Source organism: Austrofundulus limnaeus, unplaced genomic scaffold (assembly GCF_001266775.1).
Source record: "Austrofundulus limnaeus strain Quisiro unplaced genomic scaffold, Austrofundulus_limnaeus-1.0 Scaffold2, whole genome shotgun sequence".
Classification (NCBI taxonomy): Eukaryota; Metazoa; Chordata; class Actinopteri; order Cyprinodontiformes; family Rivulidae; genus Austrofundulus; species Austrofundulus limnaeus.
In genome coordinates, this window is record NW_013952404.1 from 7,920,574 (window position 1) to 7,937,010 (window position 16,437).

Genomic DNA, 16,437 nt, shown 5'->3' on the forward strand with positions numbered 1-16,437 from the left:
ACACACACACACACACACACACACACACACACACACACACACACACACACAGAGAGAGACATTTACACTTTCACTCACGTTTTACAAATACACGTTTTCTGTCTGAATCTTGCAGCCTTCTCTAAACTGAAAGTTCTGCTTTTTTGTGTTGAATGAACGATACCTTCTTCTTTTACTGAATGTTTCCATCTTTTCGAGTCCAGCAAAAACAAAACCTTTCTGTTTAATAATTCTACTTCTTATGACCCTACTTTCCCTGGCCCTGTTAGTAAAGACGCTGTTTCCTCCTCTCCTGTGCTGTTCAGTTCAACATGTGTGCTACTGCCTGTCTTTATTTCTGTCTTCCCACCTCCTTTGTTCACAGGTACAGTCTCGGTTTCGTAGCCTTACGAGGTTTTAACCGTGCTTTTTGACTCTTTGCTTCTTTTTCTCTCCTTATCAAGCATTTAAAGTCGCTGCCTTACAAATTGAAGCAGGTACACCTTTGGTTTTTGTTTCGTCTCCTCTCTCTCAGCCGTTTTCTTCATCAATCACCTATCTCTCTATCCCATCTTTAACACGTTGACACCATCCAGCATGCTGTAGAAAAACACTTAAACAGACGTCACAGTCCTTAGCTTAGTGTTAGCCTAAAATGAACACTCTTCTCTGTAGACATGAACAGTAGTTAAACTCCCTGAGTGCCAACCAACGTATAAAGTTGGCATCTACTTTTGTGTACTGTGTTGTATGAGATGATGATTATTTTGTCTAACAATCACTCYCAGTCCAGCTAAGCTTGCCTTTTTTTCTCCCTCAATACCAGACACAAAGCCGGGGGGCTTAGTCTGAAGCCATGTCTTAATGGTGCTAATAGCCGGGTGGAGCCGGAGGAAAAGACGAGGAAGGGGAGGAAAAAAGAGAATGATGGTGGGGCAAGTAGGAGGCCAGCACAGGAGGTAGAGTGGGACAGAGTGAGGAAGGAAGGAAGAAACGGAGAAAAGAGGAGGAACAATAAGACAAACAGAGGGAGAGGGGAGAGTGGATGAGGTTTGGAGTTTGGAGCCAGTGGCTGGCACGCCGGCTGTGTGCGAGGCCTTAGGCAGCATCAACAGTCAACTGGTTTCAGTCACTTCAAGCCCTGCAGCATTTCTACAGTGGTGGCTGCTGCTGTGTGGCTCAGATCATCAGCTGCTCACAGACTCCAACCCATAAGTGTTGCACACACTTAATGTGCTCATATATACACAGAGGAAAAGGGATAAGAGCAGGTAACTGTGTATTTAGACAGGTTGACAGCTTTGTGTACTTTACAATCACTTTAAAACTGATAGAATTACAGTGTGGGTTTATGTTTTTGTGTATCTCACAGTAACAGGCCTGCATGTCCTTTTATTTTTTAGTTTTTGTGCCAGGAGTTGATGCCTAATCTGCACTCATCTGTGTTTTGGGAGTAACYATAACTTAATCTAACAGTGTGTGAGTCTGCCCCAATGAGCCCTGCTAAAAACTGTGTTTGTGTTTTGTTATTATTGTGTAGATATGTCCTGCGGCGCTGCTCAGCTCTTTGAGCACGGATGCAGTGTGCGAGCGTCTCAGGCAGATTGATGGAATTGACCCGAACATGTTGCTTCAGTACGCAGCCAAGATCAAAAAGGTACACGTATCTCCATTTATTTGTGTCCTTTGGAGTCACTATTTCATTTTGATAGTACTTATTTAGAACTTGTCTGTTTTCTACACTAAGAAATTCACTTGTCTCACAGGCGAATGTAAATGGCCGAGTTCTTACTCACTGCAACTTAGACGAGTTGAAGCGAGAGATGGAGATGAACTTTGGTGACTGGCAGCTCTTCAGAGGAATGGTGAGAACAAGTTCCTCCTCTAGATGATGTGAATTTACCTCCCAGCATGCTTTGGGTGTGTTTTGAACAATGATAAAAATAAAGATGTTTGTTTAACTAAAGGCTCAGACTAGTTCATTGACAGCAGCACACACCCTCCTCACTTTGTGATACTCTGCAGATGCAGTTGATGCTCAGCTTTCAATACCACATCTCATAACAAGACATCTTTCTCTGCTTTAAAATCCTGAGATGGAGATTTTATAATCTGCATTACGAGAAGCTCGCTCGTCAGGCAGCCAGGAGTTCGGTCAGCTGAGCTACAAGCTGAAATCACTAACACATGTAGCCAGCTCCACTTCAGCAAATGTCAGTCTGTGCTCCTAATACTAAAGCAGAGCCCAGGGTTGGAGGCAGTCCCCACTTAGAAGCAGCTGGAAAAACGCAGGGCCTTACAGCTCCGTGTAAAAAGCAGTGTTGTGTTGCCAGGATGCTGCGAGCACAGCCGTCTGGTTCAAGATGGCCGACTGATATCTGGATGGTTATTGTCAGGGAGGGAAGGACAGCCGAGCAGCTCCGCTTAAAGGAACTGCTCACGACCTTGTGCTTTAATTGATTCGTGTCTCGCATTCTCTGAGAAACCACTTGACATTGTTTTAAACTGACGTCAGGAGGTTTTGGTGCGAGTCAGCCAACATGAACACTGTAACCAAAGTTAAATGTCTGTTTTTGTTGGAAACTTGCTTTTTAAGGTGGTGGAACAGCGACACGCTGAAAACCAGGCAGCGCTTCAGGTCGAGTCCCGAGCCGCCAGCGAGCAAGGCAGCAGCGCTGTGCACGGGGAGCCCAGCAGACGCCAGGTAGCCCAGCACGAAACGGGACCCTTCAGCCTGAACCTGAGCTTCGAGGAACTCAGCGGAGCTGGACTGGAAGAGCCTCCGAGACGCAGCAACAACTCACACTGGCCGGTCAGTCTCTTAGTCAGGAGCTTTAAAAAGTAGTGTATAAAAACTTTATGTTTATACAAGTTACCATGCAGAAGAGATGGACAGGGTGGAGGTGAACTGCAGCATAAGAAAGTGTTACTGAAAATGGCCGCGTGTCCACTGCAGCAAAGCAACATGTCGGTGACCTCAGTGGTTTCGTATTGGTGTGACTCCGAGCGCAAAAGCAGAACAGCAGAGAAAACCTTGAGTTAGACTAAGATTAAAAATACATGCTCTATCTGCTGCTCGCTCAAAAGGTGTCATGAGGCCCGCTGTCTATTTTCACCCTTCCTGTTCTCAGTGTGCAGAATATTCTAAGACACGACACAAACTTGCATCGCAGACTGCTGACACTGCTATTTTAGATGTCTCTGTGAATCGTTTGCAGGTTATTTACCCCCAAAATATAAATTCTTATTTCTTCAGGTGATAAATCATCACACTTCAAGCATGTCCAGCCTCAACTCCCAGGAATCCTCCAACGACATCTGTAAACTGACAGACAAGCAGCAGGCGGAGTARCGCGACGCCTACAGGGAGTACATCTCTCAGATGGCCCAGCTGGACATGTCCGGCGGTGGGGGGGAGAGGCCCGTGCAGCCCCATCCCGGACAGTTCCTCCAGGCCTCCAGCTCAGAGGACAAAGGGGTGGGTGGACTGCCACAGTCAGTCAGCTTTTGATTACAGCATCACTAGAGTTGTAGCTCCAACGTCAGCGTCTTCTCTGAAACTGCTGTTTATAGGTTTTGTTTCTCRGGCCTCTCTAGTTGCAAGAGGCTGATTTTTAGCTGGGAAAATGAAGATCATTGCTTCTTGCATTTCTTAATTATTGGCTTGTACACTTTGTTTGTTTTAGCACTGCAGGGAGAAACAGGAATTCCCTCTTCAGCGGTCTCTCAGGGGCCAGCAGCACAAATTACTGTATATTTTTTTTCCTGTTCTCTTCACTGAATCCTCTTCCTTTTTTCCTCAGGCTAAAGAAGGAACAGACCAAGACAGCCGCAAAGCATTCAATAAGAGACCCTCGAAGAGCAGCGATGCCACAGATTTTGCCCCGGGCGCCGACGCTCAGCTCCTAGACCCCATCAGTGAGGAGGATGAGAAGCTGGACCACAGCTTGTCCTCGAGGACCTCAGGCTTCAGGAAGAAAGGAGTTGGACCGTTCTACCAGAAGCTATCCAATGAAGAAGACTGGGGCCTGGAAGAGGCTGACAACACCACACCGCTCCTCCACAAAGAGGCAAGAGCCAGTCTTCTGTCTTCACACCGAGTCTCACAGCCTGCTGGGCTGTCGAGCAAGCCTGGCCTCCTCTCAGACATCCTCCTGGATAAGGAGGACTCTTCGGACTTGGGGATGCGCTCCAATGATCCGTCCATGGAGGAGTCAGGACAGGCCTCAGAGAGACCGCGAGAAACACTGAAGCCCAGTTTGATTGAACTGGAGCTGGAGGGACTGGTGAAGAAGAGGGGCGCCCTCCCGAGCAGACTGAGCGACCTGCAGGAGGCCGCYGTGGCCCGCATGTCCATCTGCTCCGACGCGCCGTCTGAAGCCAGCCTGATGGCCAGCAGCCCAGATGAGGGCTGGCCCTGCGACGAGGTCAGCAACCTGAACCGCACCGCCAGCGACACCGCCCTCAACAACAACACAAGCAGCCCCGACAACACAAACACTAACAACAGCTACCAGCAAGGTAACATCACAGCCACCGAGTCCACCACCTCCTCCGCCAGCATCATCGTCTCGCCAGCTGTCATCATCACCCCCGGCAGCAGCGCCGCCAACACCCTCCACCACAACCAGAACCTGCGCACCTTCAGCCTGGGAGACGAGAGGGAGAGCGTCCTCTGAGACATCCTACCTGTGTGTGTGTGTTTATCCTGTGCACAAGCTTGCAGTTGACGTTGTAGGTATTTCGTGACGTGTTCCAAACAATAAGAGTTCATACTCGTTGTTAGGAAGAAAAAAATAAATAAAACAAAATGTAAAGCTTTAAATATTTGAATTTTTATCGTCACCAAAAATCTGTCTTGTCAAACAAAGACTTTGTAGCTTTACACTAACTTAGACGTGTGTTTAGAATGAGCTGTGTGTTGTGTGGACATTGTGTGTATATTGAACGGTAACTGTTCTGAGTAGAACTGTTTTAGTAAAAGTTAGCAACTAGGTTAAAAAAAAGTTCAGTGTTATTCAAGCCATTTGCCTCCAAACTGTGGTGCTGTTTGTCATAAAACATTTGAAATAAATTGCTGTTTAGGGTTTCTGTATTAGCAAACAAGTGGATGAAATAAACTGAGTGGGATTCGTCGTTGCTGTATGTTTTTTGGGAATCAATAAAAAAWTCACTTCATAAAATCAGTCTAAACAGCTTTTTTGTTTTTAATAAAATTGAAGTTGGACCTGTACCTTTAAAATAACTGAACTACCTAAACTGAAACTTTGTTTTTTTTTTAACAGTTGTGTTGCTTCTGTGCAGCTTATGGAAAGGATAGGAATGATGGAACGGGAGGTTGTGGCAGGACTCTTAATGACCGATAGATGGCGCACTCTTCATACAAACCTGCTGCAGGCGACGAGCAACAGAACTCAGTGGTTAGTGTTGACATGTATGAGGAGTTTAGTGACTTTTTGCACTTACTTTAATAATGTAAAACTTTTATTTGTAGTTTGTGTTTGGCAAATATTGACTCCTGGGACAGAATTACCAGATGTGTTTGCAGATTAGAGAAAGTGTTTAAAATTAATTGACATTACTGTAGATAAGCCCATATTGCCCCCATTAAACCCATCATTTTAAAGGTATCTTTCAAGTCTAGACTGATTGAGGATAAAAAGACAATTCATGTGACTTCTTGCTGTCCTTTTGAACTTAAGATCAAAAAATGCATTACACCACAACTTTTCACTTCCAGTTAAATTCCCAATATTTTCTCCTTAAGAGAAATAGTAGGCTTTAGCTTAAGTGGCCAAAACCGCCCGTTAAACCCATTTAATCCTATTTACTTTACATAGCATGTGAGAAAGTAAAAGTGCAATCAGCTTGAGCACCTTTAAAGAAGCAACCGGGGACGGTCTTAATTATTTTATATATATATATAGGTCACATATTGCAAATCTGATAACACTGTGTGTCCCTGATGTCCAACCAGCGCACTCAAAACCACACACCACGAATAAACATTTGTTCCAGCTTGTGTTTTTTTAATTTATTTTGTATAAAAAAGGTACAATTTACATTACTTTTATAAAAAGTCTCAGCATAATTAAGTACAACATTACACTTTTTGCAGAAGTTTCAAATTCCTGCAACTATACAAGATAAACTCCCGGAGAGAGTTTCACAAAGTTTTCATTTTTAGCTTTTTTTTTTTTTTTTGTTGTTGTTGTTGGTTTCTTTTACTTCACCCCCCTCTTTACATCGTCCAGTCCTACATGTGCCAACAATTCTGACAAGACAAGACTAACCTTCTTATTTTTATTTTATTTTTTTTAAACTTTTGTACAGAAACTAAAATCAGGTCGTTTTGTTTCCATACACCTCCGCAAAAAAAGCGAAGAGTTCAACAAGGACAAGGGGGTGAGGGAGGGAGGGAGGGAGGGTTTGGGGGGGAGAAAGAAGCCTCTCGGTTTTTATTTTTTTTCCTCCCAATGCTGGGAACAGAACGCGCCTTCCATTTTTTCCAGAAAGGACTTCACAAAAATAAAATAAAAAGTCTTAAATTAAATATTAACGAGGTGTCCAAAACAGAAAACACATCACATAAAGATTGTCCCACAATAAGCCAAAGAAAAGTCTCTTGATTTCTGCGTCATGATGGGAAAAAAAGAAAAAAAAAGGTCCAGGCCTGGAGGGCAGAGGCTGGAGGGACTGAGTGGAGGGGTGGGTAAAAGTCCTGCTCCTCAGGTCCTGTGTGCGCACGGGTGTATGTGTGTGTGTGTGGGTGTGTGTGTAAGAGAGAGAGAGAGAGTGTGTGTGTGTTTTGCGTCTTGACCAAACACCTGCAAAAGATTGAGAGAAAAAGAGAGAAGGCGTGTTTAGAAAATGCAAACAGGGCAGAGATCCGGACAGACTGGCGCCAGGGAGGAAGCCGCAGTTTTTTAACATTTAACCAAACACTCCCAATACTGAGCAAACCCTGCGCTCCAGATGCGCGCGCGCACACACACGCACACACACACGCACACAAACTTTCAGCCTCCAATCTGGGGAAGAATCAACGTAATTGCCGCTCAGCTGGCGCCTTCCCACTTCTTGTACCAATTATGTGCAGACATCGTAGTAGCAGTAATCCAAACAGCCATTATTTTCCTGTTGCAGATGCTCTTCATTATAGACACAAGAGGCTATAATCCACCCCTGACGACTGCTACTTGACTAAAACCCGAGCAGCAGCCCCCCCCTCCCCCCCCGGAGCGCAGAGCCCTCGCGTTCGGTCAAGAGAATCTGGCGGGCCGCGCGGTGCGCATTTTCCACAACCAAAACAAAACAAAACAAAAAACCCCGTACTGGTGAGAGAGAAGAGGGGGTGATCATTACAGCAACGTGAGACGCCAGCAGGGGGAACAAACGGTAATTCTAGCCCATAATGCTCCAGCAGACTGGGAGACAGGCTGAGGGACAGAATGCAGCAGCAGCAGACAGGAGGACAGCCTACTTACCGCTTTAACGATGCAGAGTCCGGCTGTCATCTGTCAGCAGCTCTGACGGCAGCTCCGGGGACTGAAAACAAACAAACACACAAAGCCAAAAGAAAAAATGTTAAAGTCTTTACATCCCATCAAAGGTGTTTCTCTGGTGTGCTTGTGAACAAAAGGGAGGGAGAAGAGAAAGAAAATAGAAAAAAGCCATTTTCTGTTCCCAACGAGCCATTTTGTGCGCGAGACGCGCTGCCTCTGCGCTCAGGTTATTTTTTAAAAACTGTTCAGTCTGGATGTGTGTTAAAAGTGTGTGTTCGGTGTTATTACCTGTAATGACAAGATGCTGATGTCTGTGTTGAGGGTGGTCAGGGGGGTCCTGGACGGAGTCTGCTGCCCCGTCCGCGCGGGGTGATGCAGGCTGGTGAGCGCCACGCTGGAGTCCAGCGCGATCTGCAGGTCCAGGATGTAGTCGATGACGTGCTGCAGGATTTCCATCTTGCTCACGCTCTTGTTCTGCGGGATGCTGGGCACGAGCTCCTTCAGCTTGGAGTAGCAGTCGTTCATGTTGTACAGCAGGCTGAGCGGGTCGTCCACCGGGGTCTTGCTCCGGGAGATCCCCAAGGCTGAGGAGTGCTCCGAGAAATTGGCGTTGCTTTTCCGGAAGGACCGCACGGGGCTTATTGCCTTCATCCTGTCGGCTGTTTGTTTGTTTGTTTGMTTTTTTTCGGCTTCGATGAGTCTCTTCCGTGTCTCGTTTAAGTCCTYGGTTTGGTTGGACGATCAGCGATCAGACTGGATTATCGAGCTGTCAGTGTGCTTTATATAGGAAACGGCCTGCGCTCGTGACACGGGCGGACCGAACGCGCTCATTGGGAGCGGCCAAAGAGTCGCTCAACGCCTTCCTCCCTTTCGGATAGGCTCATCTGGCCCAAACCCCGCCCCTCATTCACCACGTTACCAGTGGCAACGCTTGTTGGAGGCAGGGCGCTCCAGCAGCTCCGGTGGGCAATTTGGAAAATTAAACCCTTACCTGTTTCTGATCAAGAAAATTAATGATGCACGTTTTTACGCACGCCTGCACGTTAGACCCTACAACTTCACAGCGTTTACAAATATTTACTAAAAGCTCAAAAGTCGAGGTGTCAATATAAATTAGGACAATCTGAAGTTTATCTTGTGGATAAGACATTGACATGCGCTCCTGATTTTATTTGTTGTTCTGAACTAGGCGCGTGTCTGATCACCCTTAATTCAAATGAGCCCGAATCCGGTGTGAGGACACATGAAAAGTGTTGAGTGAAGAATTAAAAGAAAAAAAAAACGGACCCATGAGCGCGCGCACAGGTGAGAGAGAAATCCCCCCAACAGAAATTTATCATATAAGTAAGGATTTTATGGTTACGCACCTTTTTCTGCAATAAGTYTTGGCGCAAAGAGCCTCTCCAACCCAGTCTTAAATTGGTGATATGCGCAAAACAATCTGCAACAAATGGCYTTTTGAAAAGTTTTGCACATCTTGTATTGATTATAAAAACTGACCAAAATAAAGGAAAAAAGTTATTAAAACAAACCGATACTTTTTTATTTGTATTTTTTCATTTGTCGGAATTACGCGCATCATTCCTCTCATGGAGTTGACATTTTCCACTAATAAATGGGCTTAGAAGCAGGTGAAAGCTGTTGGGGATGCTCTAATATTAATTTTATTTGGTTTTATAAAAAAAAAAGCTATATATTGAAAAAAATGTGTTTTTTTTTAAAGGAGTTGGCTGAAAATGGTGAAGTTTTGAATTTTAAAACAGTTAACAGTGTAGAAAAACTACACAATTAGGATACATAAACTGTAGTGATTTATTTTTCCTTWTGGTGATTTCAGGTCTACGAACAGTGGAAACCAGATCGATGTTTTGCAGGATGTTTGTGTTTATTTTAAAATATCCAGTAAAAAAAAAAAAAACACCATCTGTGCCACTGTTTTTACGCGTGGTTCTCTTCTCCTTCCGCTGTGCGTTTTTATACATTTCTAATATGATGTGAAACTCCCGCAGTCTGTGTCCACATCTGGCGCGAGAGAATGTTTCCATTTTCTCCCCTTCTTCCCGTCGCTCCCACAGCTGTGGACCCATCCCTGACTGATGCCTGACAGACTGCTGATGAATTGGCGCAAGAGCACGTCGGTGCGGATCTGAGCGCCCCACCGGCAGCAGCAGCAGCAGCCTCTCATCTTCTTCTTCACTCCTCCTCCTCCCCTCTCTCTCTCTCTCTCTCTCTCTCTCTCTCTCTCTCTCTCTCTCTCTCTCTGGAGCAGACTCTCTGGCGCCGTGACGTCAGCTCATTCACAGCAGCCCTCGAGCCAAGCCCTCGCGGCGCCGCCGAGGCGGTTTCCATGGAGACGGGGTTTCGGGGATGGGAATGGAAGGCGGTCCTCAGCTGATCCACCCGCAGGGAGGTGCGGCCCGGGCCGGAGGAGTGTCTGAGGGGGGACGGGTTTGGGGGGGTCTCTGCGGGATTCTCCCTGTTTGGTGGTGCATTCAGGGACCAGCGGAATTTCTCAAGCTCAAATGCTAAAACACCAGCAGTGGTATTCGGGCCTGACTCTTTCTGACACCTAATCTGCTGCACCCTCAGGTAAAAAAAAAAAATTCAACTATTTTTATTTGAAAAATAAAATAATACAACAAGCAACCTAGGATAATAGTGTAAAACATRTTGGATTATTTCAGCTCTATTAATGCTGCCATAGATGAAAAGAGGATAATGTTTTTACCCGTGTTAGCGAAATATCTCAAATACACCTGGACAGATTTAAAAAAAAAACCTCAGTAAGTAATCAACAGATGTACTTCTACAACTGAATATCTTTTGCAGTCATCCCAATTTAAGACGGCCGCAGCAGCAAAGCAGTCTCAACAAACACATAAATGACTATAACTCTGTCAATTTTTACAGTTAATGAAATTAAAATTGGTGTGGTAGTAGCTGAGAGTTATCTGCAACTTGTGCATTAGACAGTAGCTGATTTCGCAATAGATTTGTGTTTAAAACTTTGCCAAATTGGCAACTGTGTCTTGMCTGTTAGCAAAATTTCTCACAAACCACTGCATGGATCTTAATGAAACTTCAGGGATTGATTACAGCTGATTAACTTTAGTCACGACCCAATTCAAAAATGGTCTTCACAGCCAATCGAGTCAGTTTTAGAAGCAGTGAGCTAAAATTTGGTATAGCTACTAGTTGAGAATCACTTTCCATGCATCCTACAAATCATGCAAGGTTTCTCAGTTTTCTATGAGATTGTACAGAGAGTTATAAGGTTAAAKAAAACTGGCTATAGATGTTCTCTAGATAACGTTATTTTATTTGGAAATATTGCATGAACGGCGGAGGGTGATATGCATTCCTTCAAGAAATACCAAACCCTTCTCATCAGCACCCTASCTGCAGTGGTTTCTCCTGTGTTTGAGTGGGAAATGATTAACCATCACTGAGCCTTGCAAACTTTTTGAAATGTTAGAGCAAACATTTTAACTTTAATCCCAGTTTATTGTATATCTATAGGATCTAAAAGCCATTGACAGCAGACCAAAAAATAAAAAAACTAAACAAAAACTAAACATGATAATCCCCCCTGCTCTCAGCTGGAGGCGGGGGACAAAGCGGAGCTGCTGGCCGGCCTCTGAGCCCCCTCAGCCCGGCGTCTTCCTGCCTGCTTTATGAGCTCATGTGTCTGCTGTCTCTTCATGACCAAGTTAATTAAGAGTTTTGAAATAGTCAATATTTGTAATAAAACGATTTTCTAATTTTGATGATAAAAAAACTCAAACCAAAATAATATTAATAAAATAAATACATTAAAAAATAAGAAACTTATAAATAAAATAAAACGCCCACCTAATAAAAACACAACAGAGACAAAAATCCACTTCAGCCACAATCCTTCGCCATCATCAGAACAGAGTCTCATATTTTGCTTTGGTTCAGCAGAACTGTTCTTTCTCTGTCCTTCGGGTTGCCACATGCCTGTCCTGTGGAGGAGTGTTCATGTCTCCCAGAGGCACAGTGTGGACCCCCGGGCGGGCGGGGCTTGTTATCATGCACCCCTAAACATCAGTAGTGTGTTGAGTTCATGAACAACAGGGTTAAATGAAAGAAAAAAAATAGTTAAAGGGATAGTCTGGTGATTTTTGAKGTGATGTTCTGTCAAATATTAAAAGCAAATACCTAATGAGCAGTGATGTCATTCACAGAGCAAACAAAACTAAACTAAACTAAACAAAACAGACAAAAAACAATAAACAACCTTTTTTGATTAACCAAATGAAACATTTTATGCAAATTGTTTAATTAAACTAATGTAGCATTCTTTTACATCAGATTAGCATTTTTGAGTAGTTTTATAAGCCAGTTTGGTTAGCCGTTAGCTTAACCTGCATAGACAAACTGTGCTCTAGTGATGTGAGTGCTCATAAGGCACCGACTACTGATAACTATTTGACAGAACATRACTTTGAAAATCCTTTCAGATGTAAAATATTCAAACAAAATCATTTTTCTCCTTATCAAAAGAGAAACRCAGTCAAGGTAAATTGGGACTTGACCAGTTTTTGGACCTTGACTAGAACACATCTGGTCTCTTTGTGCCTGTCCTCACTCTGTCCTGAGGTCCAGATGGGTCTCTCTCTGCTCTCTGAGCAACAGCCATGCAGGGCCTGGCTCCGCTGTCACGTGAGAGGCAGCAGCAGGAGCAGATCGAAGCGCTGCCMGGGAGGATGGGGGGAGATGAGGAGGCCAGATTGGACGGAGAGACAAAAGACACGATGGCTGCCTGAGTGCCTTCCAGGCTGGTCATGGAGTGGCCACTCCAAACCTCCCTGGACCTCCTCCTCCTCCTCCTCCTCCCTACAACACACAGCTGGCTGCGGGAGGTGAGACAGGAGGAATGGAGGAGGATGCTAGCCGCCGTGTGAAAAATTCCCGCAACTAGTCGATGAAAATAGTTCAAACTCCTCTTACTTCCTCAGAGTTCAGCTCACTCAGATCAGTTGGACATGTGTGACAACCAGTTGGCAATGTGGAAAAGTTGGCTGGAGTGTAACTTTAGAGCAATATTGCCCGTTGGCACGCAATCACACGTTAACATAGCTGTTTCGCCCACCTATCACTGCGGCACAGCTGTCACTGCAGCGAGTAGTCTGTGCCCCCGTAATCAGATATCTGCATATCTCCGTTTCCACACAGGGAGTAGGACTGTGCGGATCCTAGTCGGAGGATGATTGTGGAAATCAAATTTTCTGCGCAGAGGTGAGGTGATGTTTGGGCGTATATTAGAAGTTGGGATGGCTTATCTGTCAGAGAGCCGTGTTACAGAGCACTGCCAGTGTCAACACCATGGTTTTAATGACCTCTCAGTCAGATGCTGTTGGGATGGATCAGGTGCAGGCAGTAATAGTGTAACGTCACCTGATGCAGAAAGGTCAATGAGTGCAGCGATGAACCTGGTGTTCAAATCCCAGGCTGCAGTTTTTCAGSTTCCTCTATTCCAAGGGGAATTGAGAKTTWTTGTYAGAGACCTGAAACTAGTTTCTGARACCACTGAGCTCTCAGACTTCTTGGATTCTGTGGTTACACAGTGCTGCGGGTCCAACAGTCYCTCTGTTGAGTCCACGTTCGAAGAGCTGTGGTTCGGCACATTTCTATCTCAACGCATTTGATTTTCTAGAAACTTTGACAATCCTGAGGAGCAAACTGTGATGATAAAAACATGGCAAAAATTGTGAAGGAGAAAAACAAACATCAGATCTTTAGAAAACAGTGGAATTATACAAACGTTTTTGCTTTTTTGATATTTTGTTTCTTTCAAATATAGATTTTACCCCCAGGTTTTTCAAAATAAAAAACAAAAGTAAGCACTCAACGAATAGTCCATGTTCATTTTCTGTTAAATCTTGGTCAGCAGTTTTTCAGGTATTATTGCAGCCAACAAGTAATTCATTTTTATTTACGGCCATTTGCGAGACAAAGTTATAAAAGCAGCACATTWATAACTGCTTTATAAAACATTTCTTTACTGCATTGAAACAGGTTACTGGTACAATGGTAGCTTTTGTGTCACAGAATGAGCATTCACTTGGGATCAAGAAGCCTCATCTTAAGACTAAAGCTGGATTTATTCCTAAATAGCTAAAAAAAAAATCTGCTCTCGCTGATGTAGTTGTGTCAGAAATGACATTAAATTGTTTTCGTGTGAACTCTGGGAACCTGTTCTGTGCACATGMTTTATCTCACAGGGGAATGTTTTAACTACAGTGTGAGCGGACAGAACTTTTCAGCTGGCCGAGACTGTTAGAAAARACAGCCATCTTCACAATGGTTCCCACAAAACCTATAAAGGCAGTCAAATAAATCCTATGAAAACTTGTCCGAGAACTCGTGGAAAGAGATGGCACYCATTTTGTGCATGAGGGAGACAGCACAGAGACACAGGCGGCTCTTRGTGGCTGCGCCTGGAGGGAGTACYCCTCGATAAGGCAGCGTAGAGACAAGTTCTCTATATGTTCGCCCATCGTTGTGCACCAATCTCTCTGTGACAAATATGCAAATGGTCTTTACTCTCTCTGTCTGTATAGTAAAAAAAAGTCTGGYTGCGATAAGAGAAGCACTGCAAGGAAGAACTCAGGGAGAGAAGCTTTGCAGGAGCTCTGTGCTGCTGTTCCTTTAAYTAAAGGTCCATGTCATAAAGACTGTCAGCTACGTCACGGAGYGAGGACTTACTTCTCTCATGGAGGAAACCTCAACGCTGAATCACACTGTCTCAAGTCTGTGTCTCCATTGACAAATTGGGTCATAATCAAAGATAGATCCAGGCTATAAACAGTAGTTTTCTTCTCATCCTTTKATTTCTACAAGATGATGGTGATTTCTGTCGTGACTCGTTAGAAAACTTTCTGAAAAACCAACYAGAGTTAAAAGCTGATGCGACTGATAGTAATTGTGCAAGCCGTTACTGCTTTGTTTTCTACAATGCGTATTAGTAAAGTATTAATTAGTTTTTTTTTATTTCTTTTGGATGTTGGGTAGCCATAATGTTTAAATAGTCCATGTTTAAATGTTTACACAAATTTGAAGAGGCTGGATTTATATTTAGCATGAATTACACTAACATTCAGTCTTGGGAGTGCTGTTGTTTGCTACATGCTAATTAACTTGTTTGATGTGCAGTCGGTTCTTCTGGCCAAAACTCCATCATGTACAGTTGTTGTAGCTGTAGTGTGTTTACTTGTTTGCCCACTTTCCTATTTGTATGTTTGAGTTCTTGTTCTTTCAGTTAGAGGTTTTCTTTAAAATGTTGTAACTTTAGATCTTTCATGGTGTATTTGAACATTTTCTGGAAACCCAGACTGAAAAATGTGCTACAAAAGAAAATAAGGACAACCTGCAAGCCTTTACTTTAACCATAAGTGCAAAGATTTTTAACTGACACAAGTAAAAGAGAACATATGTGAGCCATCACGCCGAAATGAGGATTAAGTCCAAAAGTGGAAAGTGGAGAAAAAGGCAGATATAGGGTTTTGATTTAAGTGTGTGCAAGAATAGCATTTTGTCAAAATATAATGAATTAATGCCTTATCAATGTATCTTTTCAATGAACTGTCTGAAATATAATCCTAAAAATTTTTTTGAAACTTTTTTTAGCAGTAGCAACAAAAAAAAAAAAAAACCTGATGTTGAGGAAAAACGCCTTAAATTTTTTTATTTTTCCCTGTGAGCTAGCAATGTTTTTGTTTCTTTCCAACTGGGAAATCTTAATATACAAATACTATTTGAGGTTTCCTCTTTTTGACATCAAAAAGTACTCATTAAATTGACATAAAATTAGGATTCAGACCAAACAGTAATGTATTATCGTAACCAACAAGACAAATTAAGTCATATCTCTGGATGAGCTTATGATATCAGGATGATACAGGTGTCAAAATGTAGCTTTTAAAGCAGGAATCTGAAAATGTAATTCGGTCATTTTGACCAAATTTGACTTAATCCTCATTTCAATATGATGGGTCACATATTACTCCTGTTCTAGCATCTCTTCACTGGCTTCCGGTTCATTTTCAGAATTCACTTTCAGATCCTCCTGTATGTTTTTAAATGCCAACAACTCCGCCCCGTCTTACCTGTCTGATCCACTTGTCCCACAGCGCTCTCTTAGATCATCTGCTGCCTCTGAAGGTCCCTAACTCACGTCTGAAACTGACAGGTGACAGATCCTTTTCTGTAGCAGGTCCAAAACTGTGGAATGATCTACCACTACATGTCAGACAGTCTCCTTCACTCGCTATCTTCAAGCTCATTTAAAAACACACTACTACTCCCTTGCCTTTGAGTCTGAGTGAGATGGTGCTAAACCTCACTGTGTATCATACAGTAACTCTGTTCTATACTGTAAATATAAATGTTCCCTATTGTGATTTGTATTTTGACTGTAATTTTAACCATGTCCTGTTGTGTCTGTCTACTGTACAGCACTTTGGTTGGCCTTGTGCTGTTTAAAGTGCTTTATAAATAAAAGTGGTATGGTATGACATGGTAAATATTCAACTTTAATTTAAAAAGGAATTTGAAACACTTAGAATAAACAAACTAAAGATAAAAATTAGTTATTTTGTATAAAGTTTGATTTAAAATTGAGAAAATTCCATAAAATTGTTTTTTTTTTTGTGCTAAAACCACATTGGTTGCTTTAATTCTAAACCTATTTAATTTATGCAACATTACAAACTGAAAACTACAAAAACAGTTAATGTAATGTTTTCAAATTATATTATTTTCTTTAATTTGTGCTTCAAACTTTTCAAAAGACAGAAGCATAGAGAAGTTCACCCTTTAGGAGAGCTTCGTTTCCTTCAGATTTTAGTTTCAGAAGAGCTCACTTCCTCCTAACCGCAGTCAGTCTTCTTGCTCTTACTCAATCTTTATCTATTTATACGACATTAAG

At 43.0% G+C, this 16,437-nt stretch overlaps 2 protein-coding genes across 5 annotated transcripts in view; one reads left to right on the forward strand and one right to left on the reverse strand.

The window, feature by feature from the left end:
- Window positions 1-5,165, forward strand: part of kidins220a (kinase D-interacting substrate 220a) — a gene marked incomplete at its 5' end in the record, with an annotated part of 7,958 nt that extends 2,793 nt beyond the window's left edge. For 2 of the 4 annotated variants that reach the window (XM_014014449.1, XM_014014463.1), the window contains 6 exon segments: window positions 444-476; window positions 1,520-1,636; window positions 1,746-1,844; window positions 2,576-2,791; window positions 3,236-3,457; window positions 3,783-5,165. In XM_014014449.1, coding sequence (XP_013869903.1) covers window positions 444-476; window positions 1,520-1,636; window positions 1,746-1,844; window positions 2,576-2,791; window positions 3,236-3,457; window positions 3,783-4,658 — 1,563 coding nt within the window. 4 annotated transcript variants of the gene reach the window in all.
- An 826-nt stretch (window positions 5,166-5,991) lies between these two features.
- id2a (inhibitor of DNA binding 2a) lies at window positions 5,992-8,232 on the reverse strand. The gene is made up of 3 exons (XM_014014483.1): window positions 7,773-8,232; window positions 7,467-7,527; window positions 5,992-6,806 (listed from the first exon to the last, which is right to left on the reverse strand). The coding sequence occupies exons 1-2, from the start codon at window positions 8,133-8,135 to the stop codon at window positions 7,471-7,473; spliced, it is 420 nt and encodes a 139-aa protein (XP_013869937.1). The 5' UTR covers window positions 8,136-8,232; the 3' UTR covers window positions 5,992-6,806; window positions 7,467-7,470.
- Between the last annotated feature and the right edge of the window lie 8,205 nt (window positions 8,233-16,437).

Coding starts and splice junctions, on each gene's coding strand:
- id2a (XM_014014483.1), bottom strand. CDS start 8,135: ATGAAGGCAATAAGCCCCGTGCGGTCCTTCCGGAAAAGCAACGCCAAT. Junction 7,528..7,772: donor TCAGCATCTTGTCATTACAG/GTAATAACACCG, acceptor GTTTGTTTTCAG/TCCCCGGAGCTGCCGTCAGA.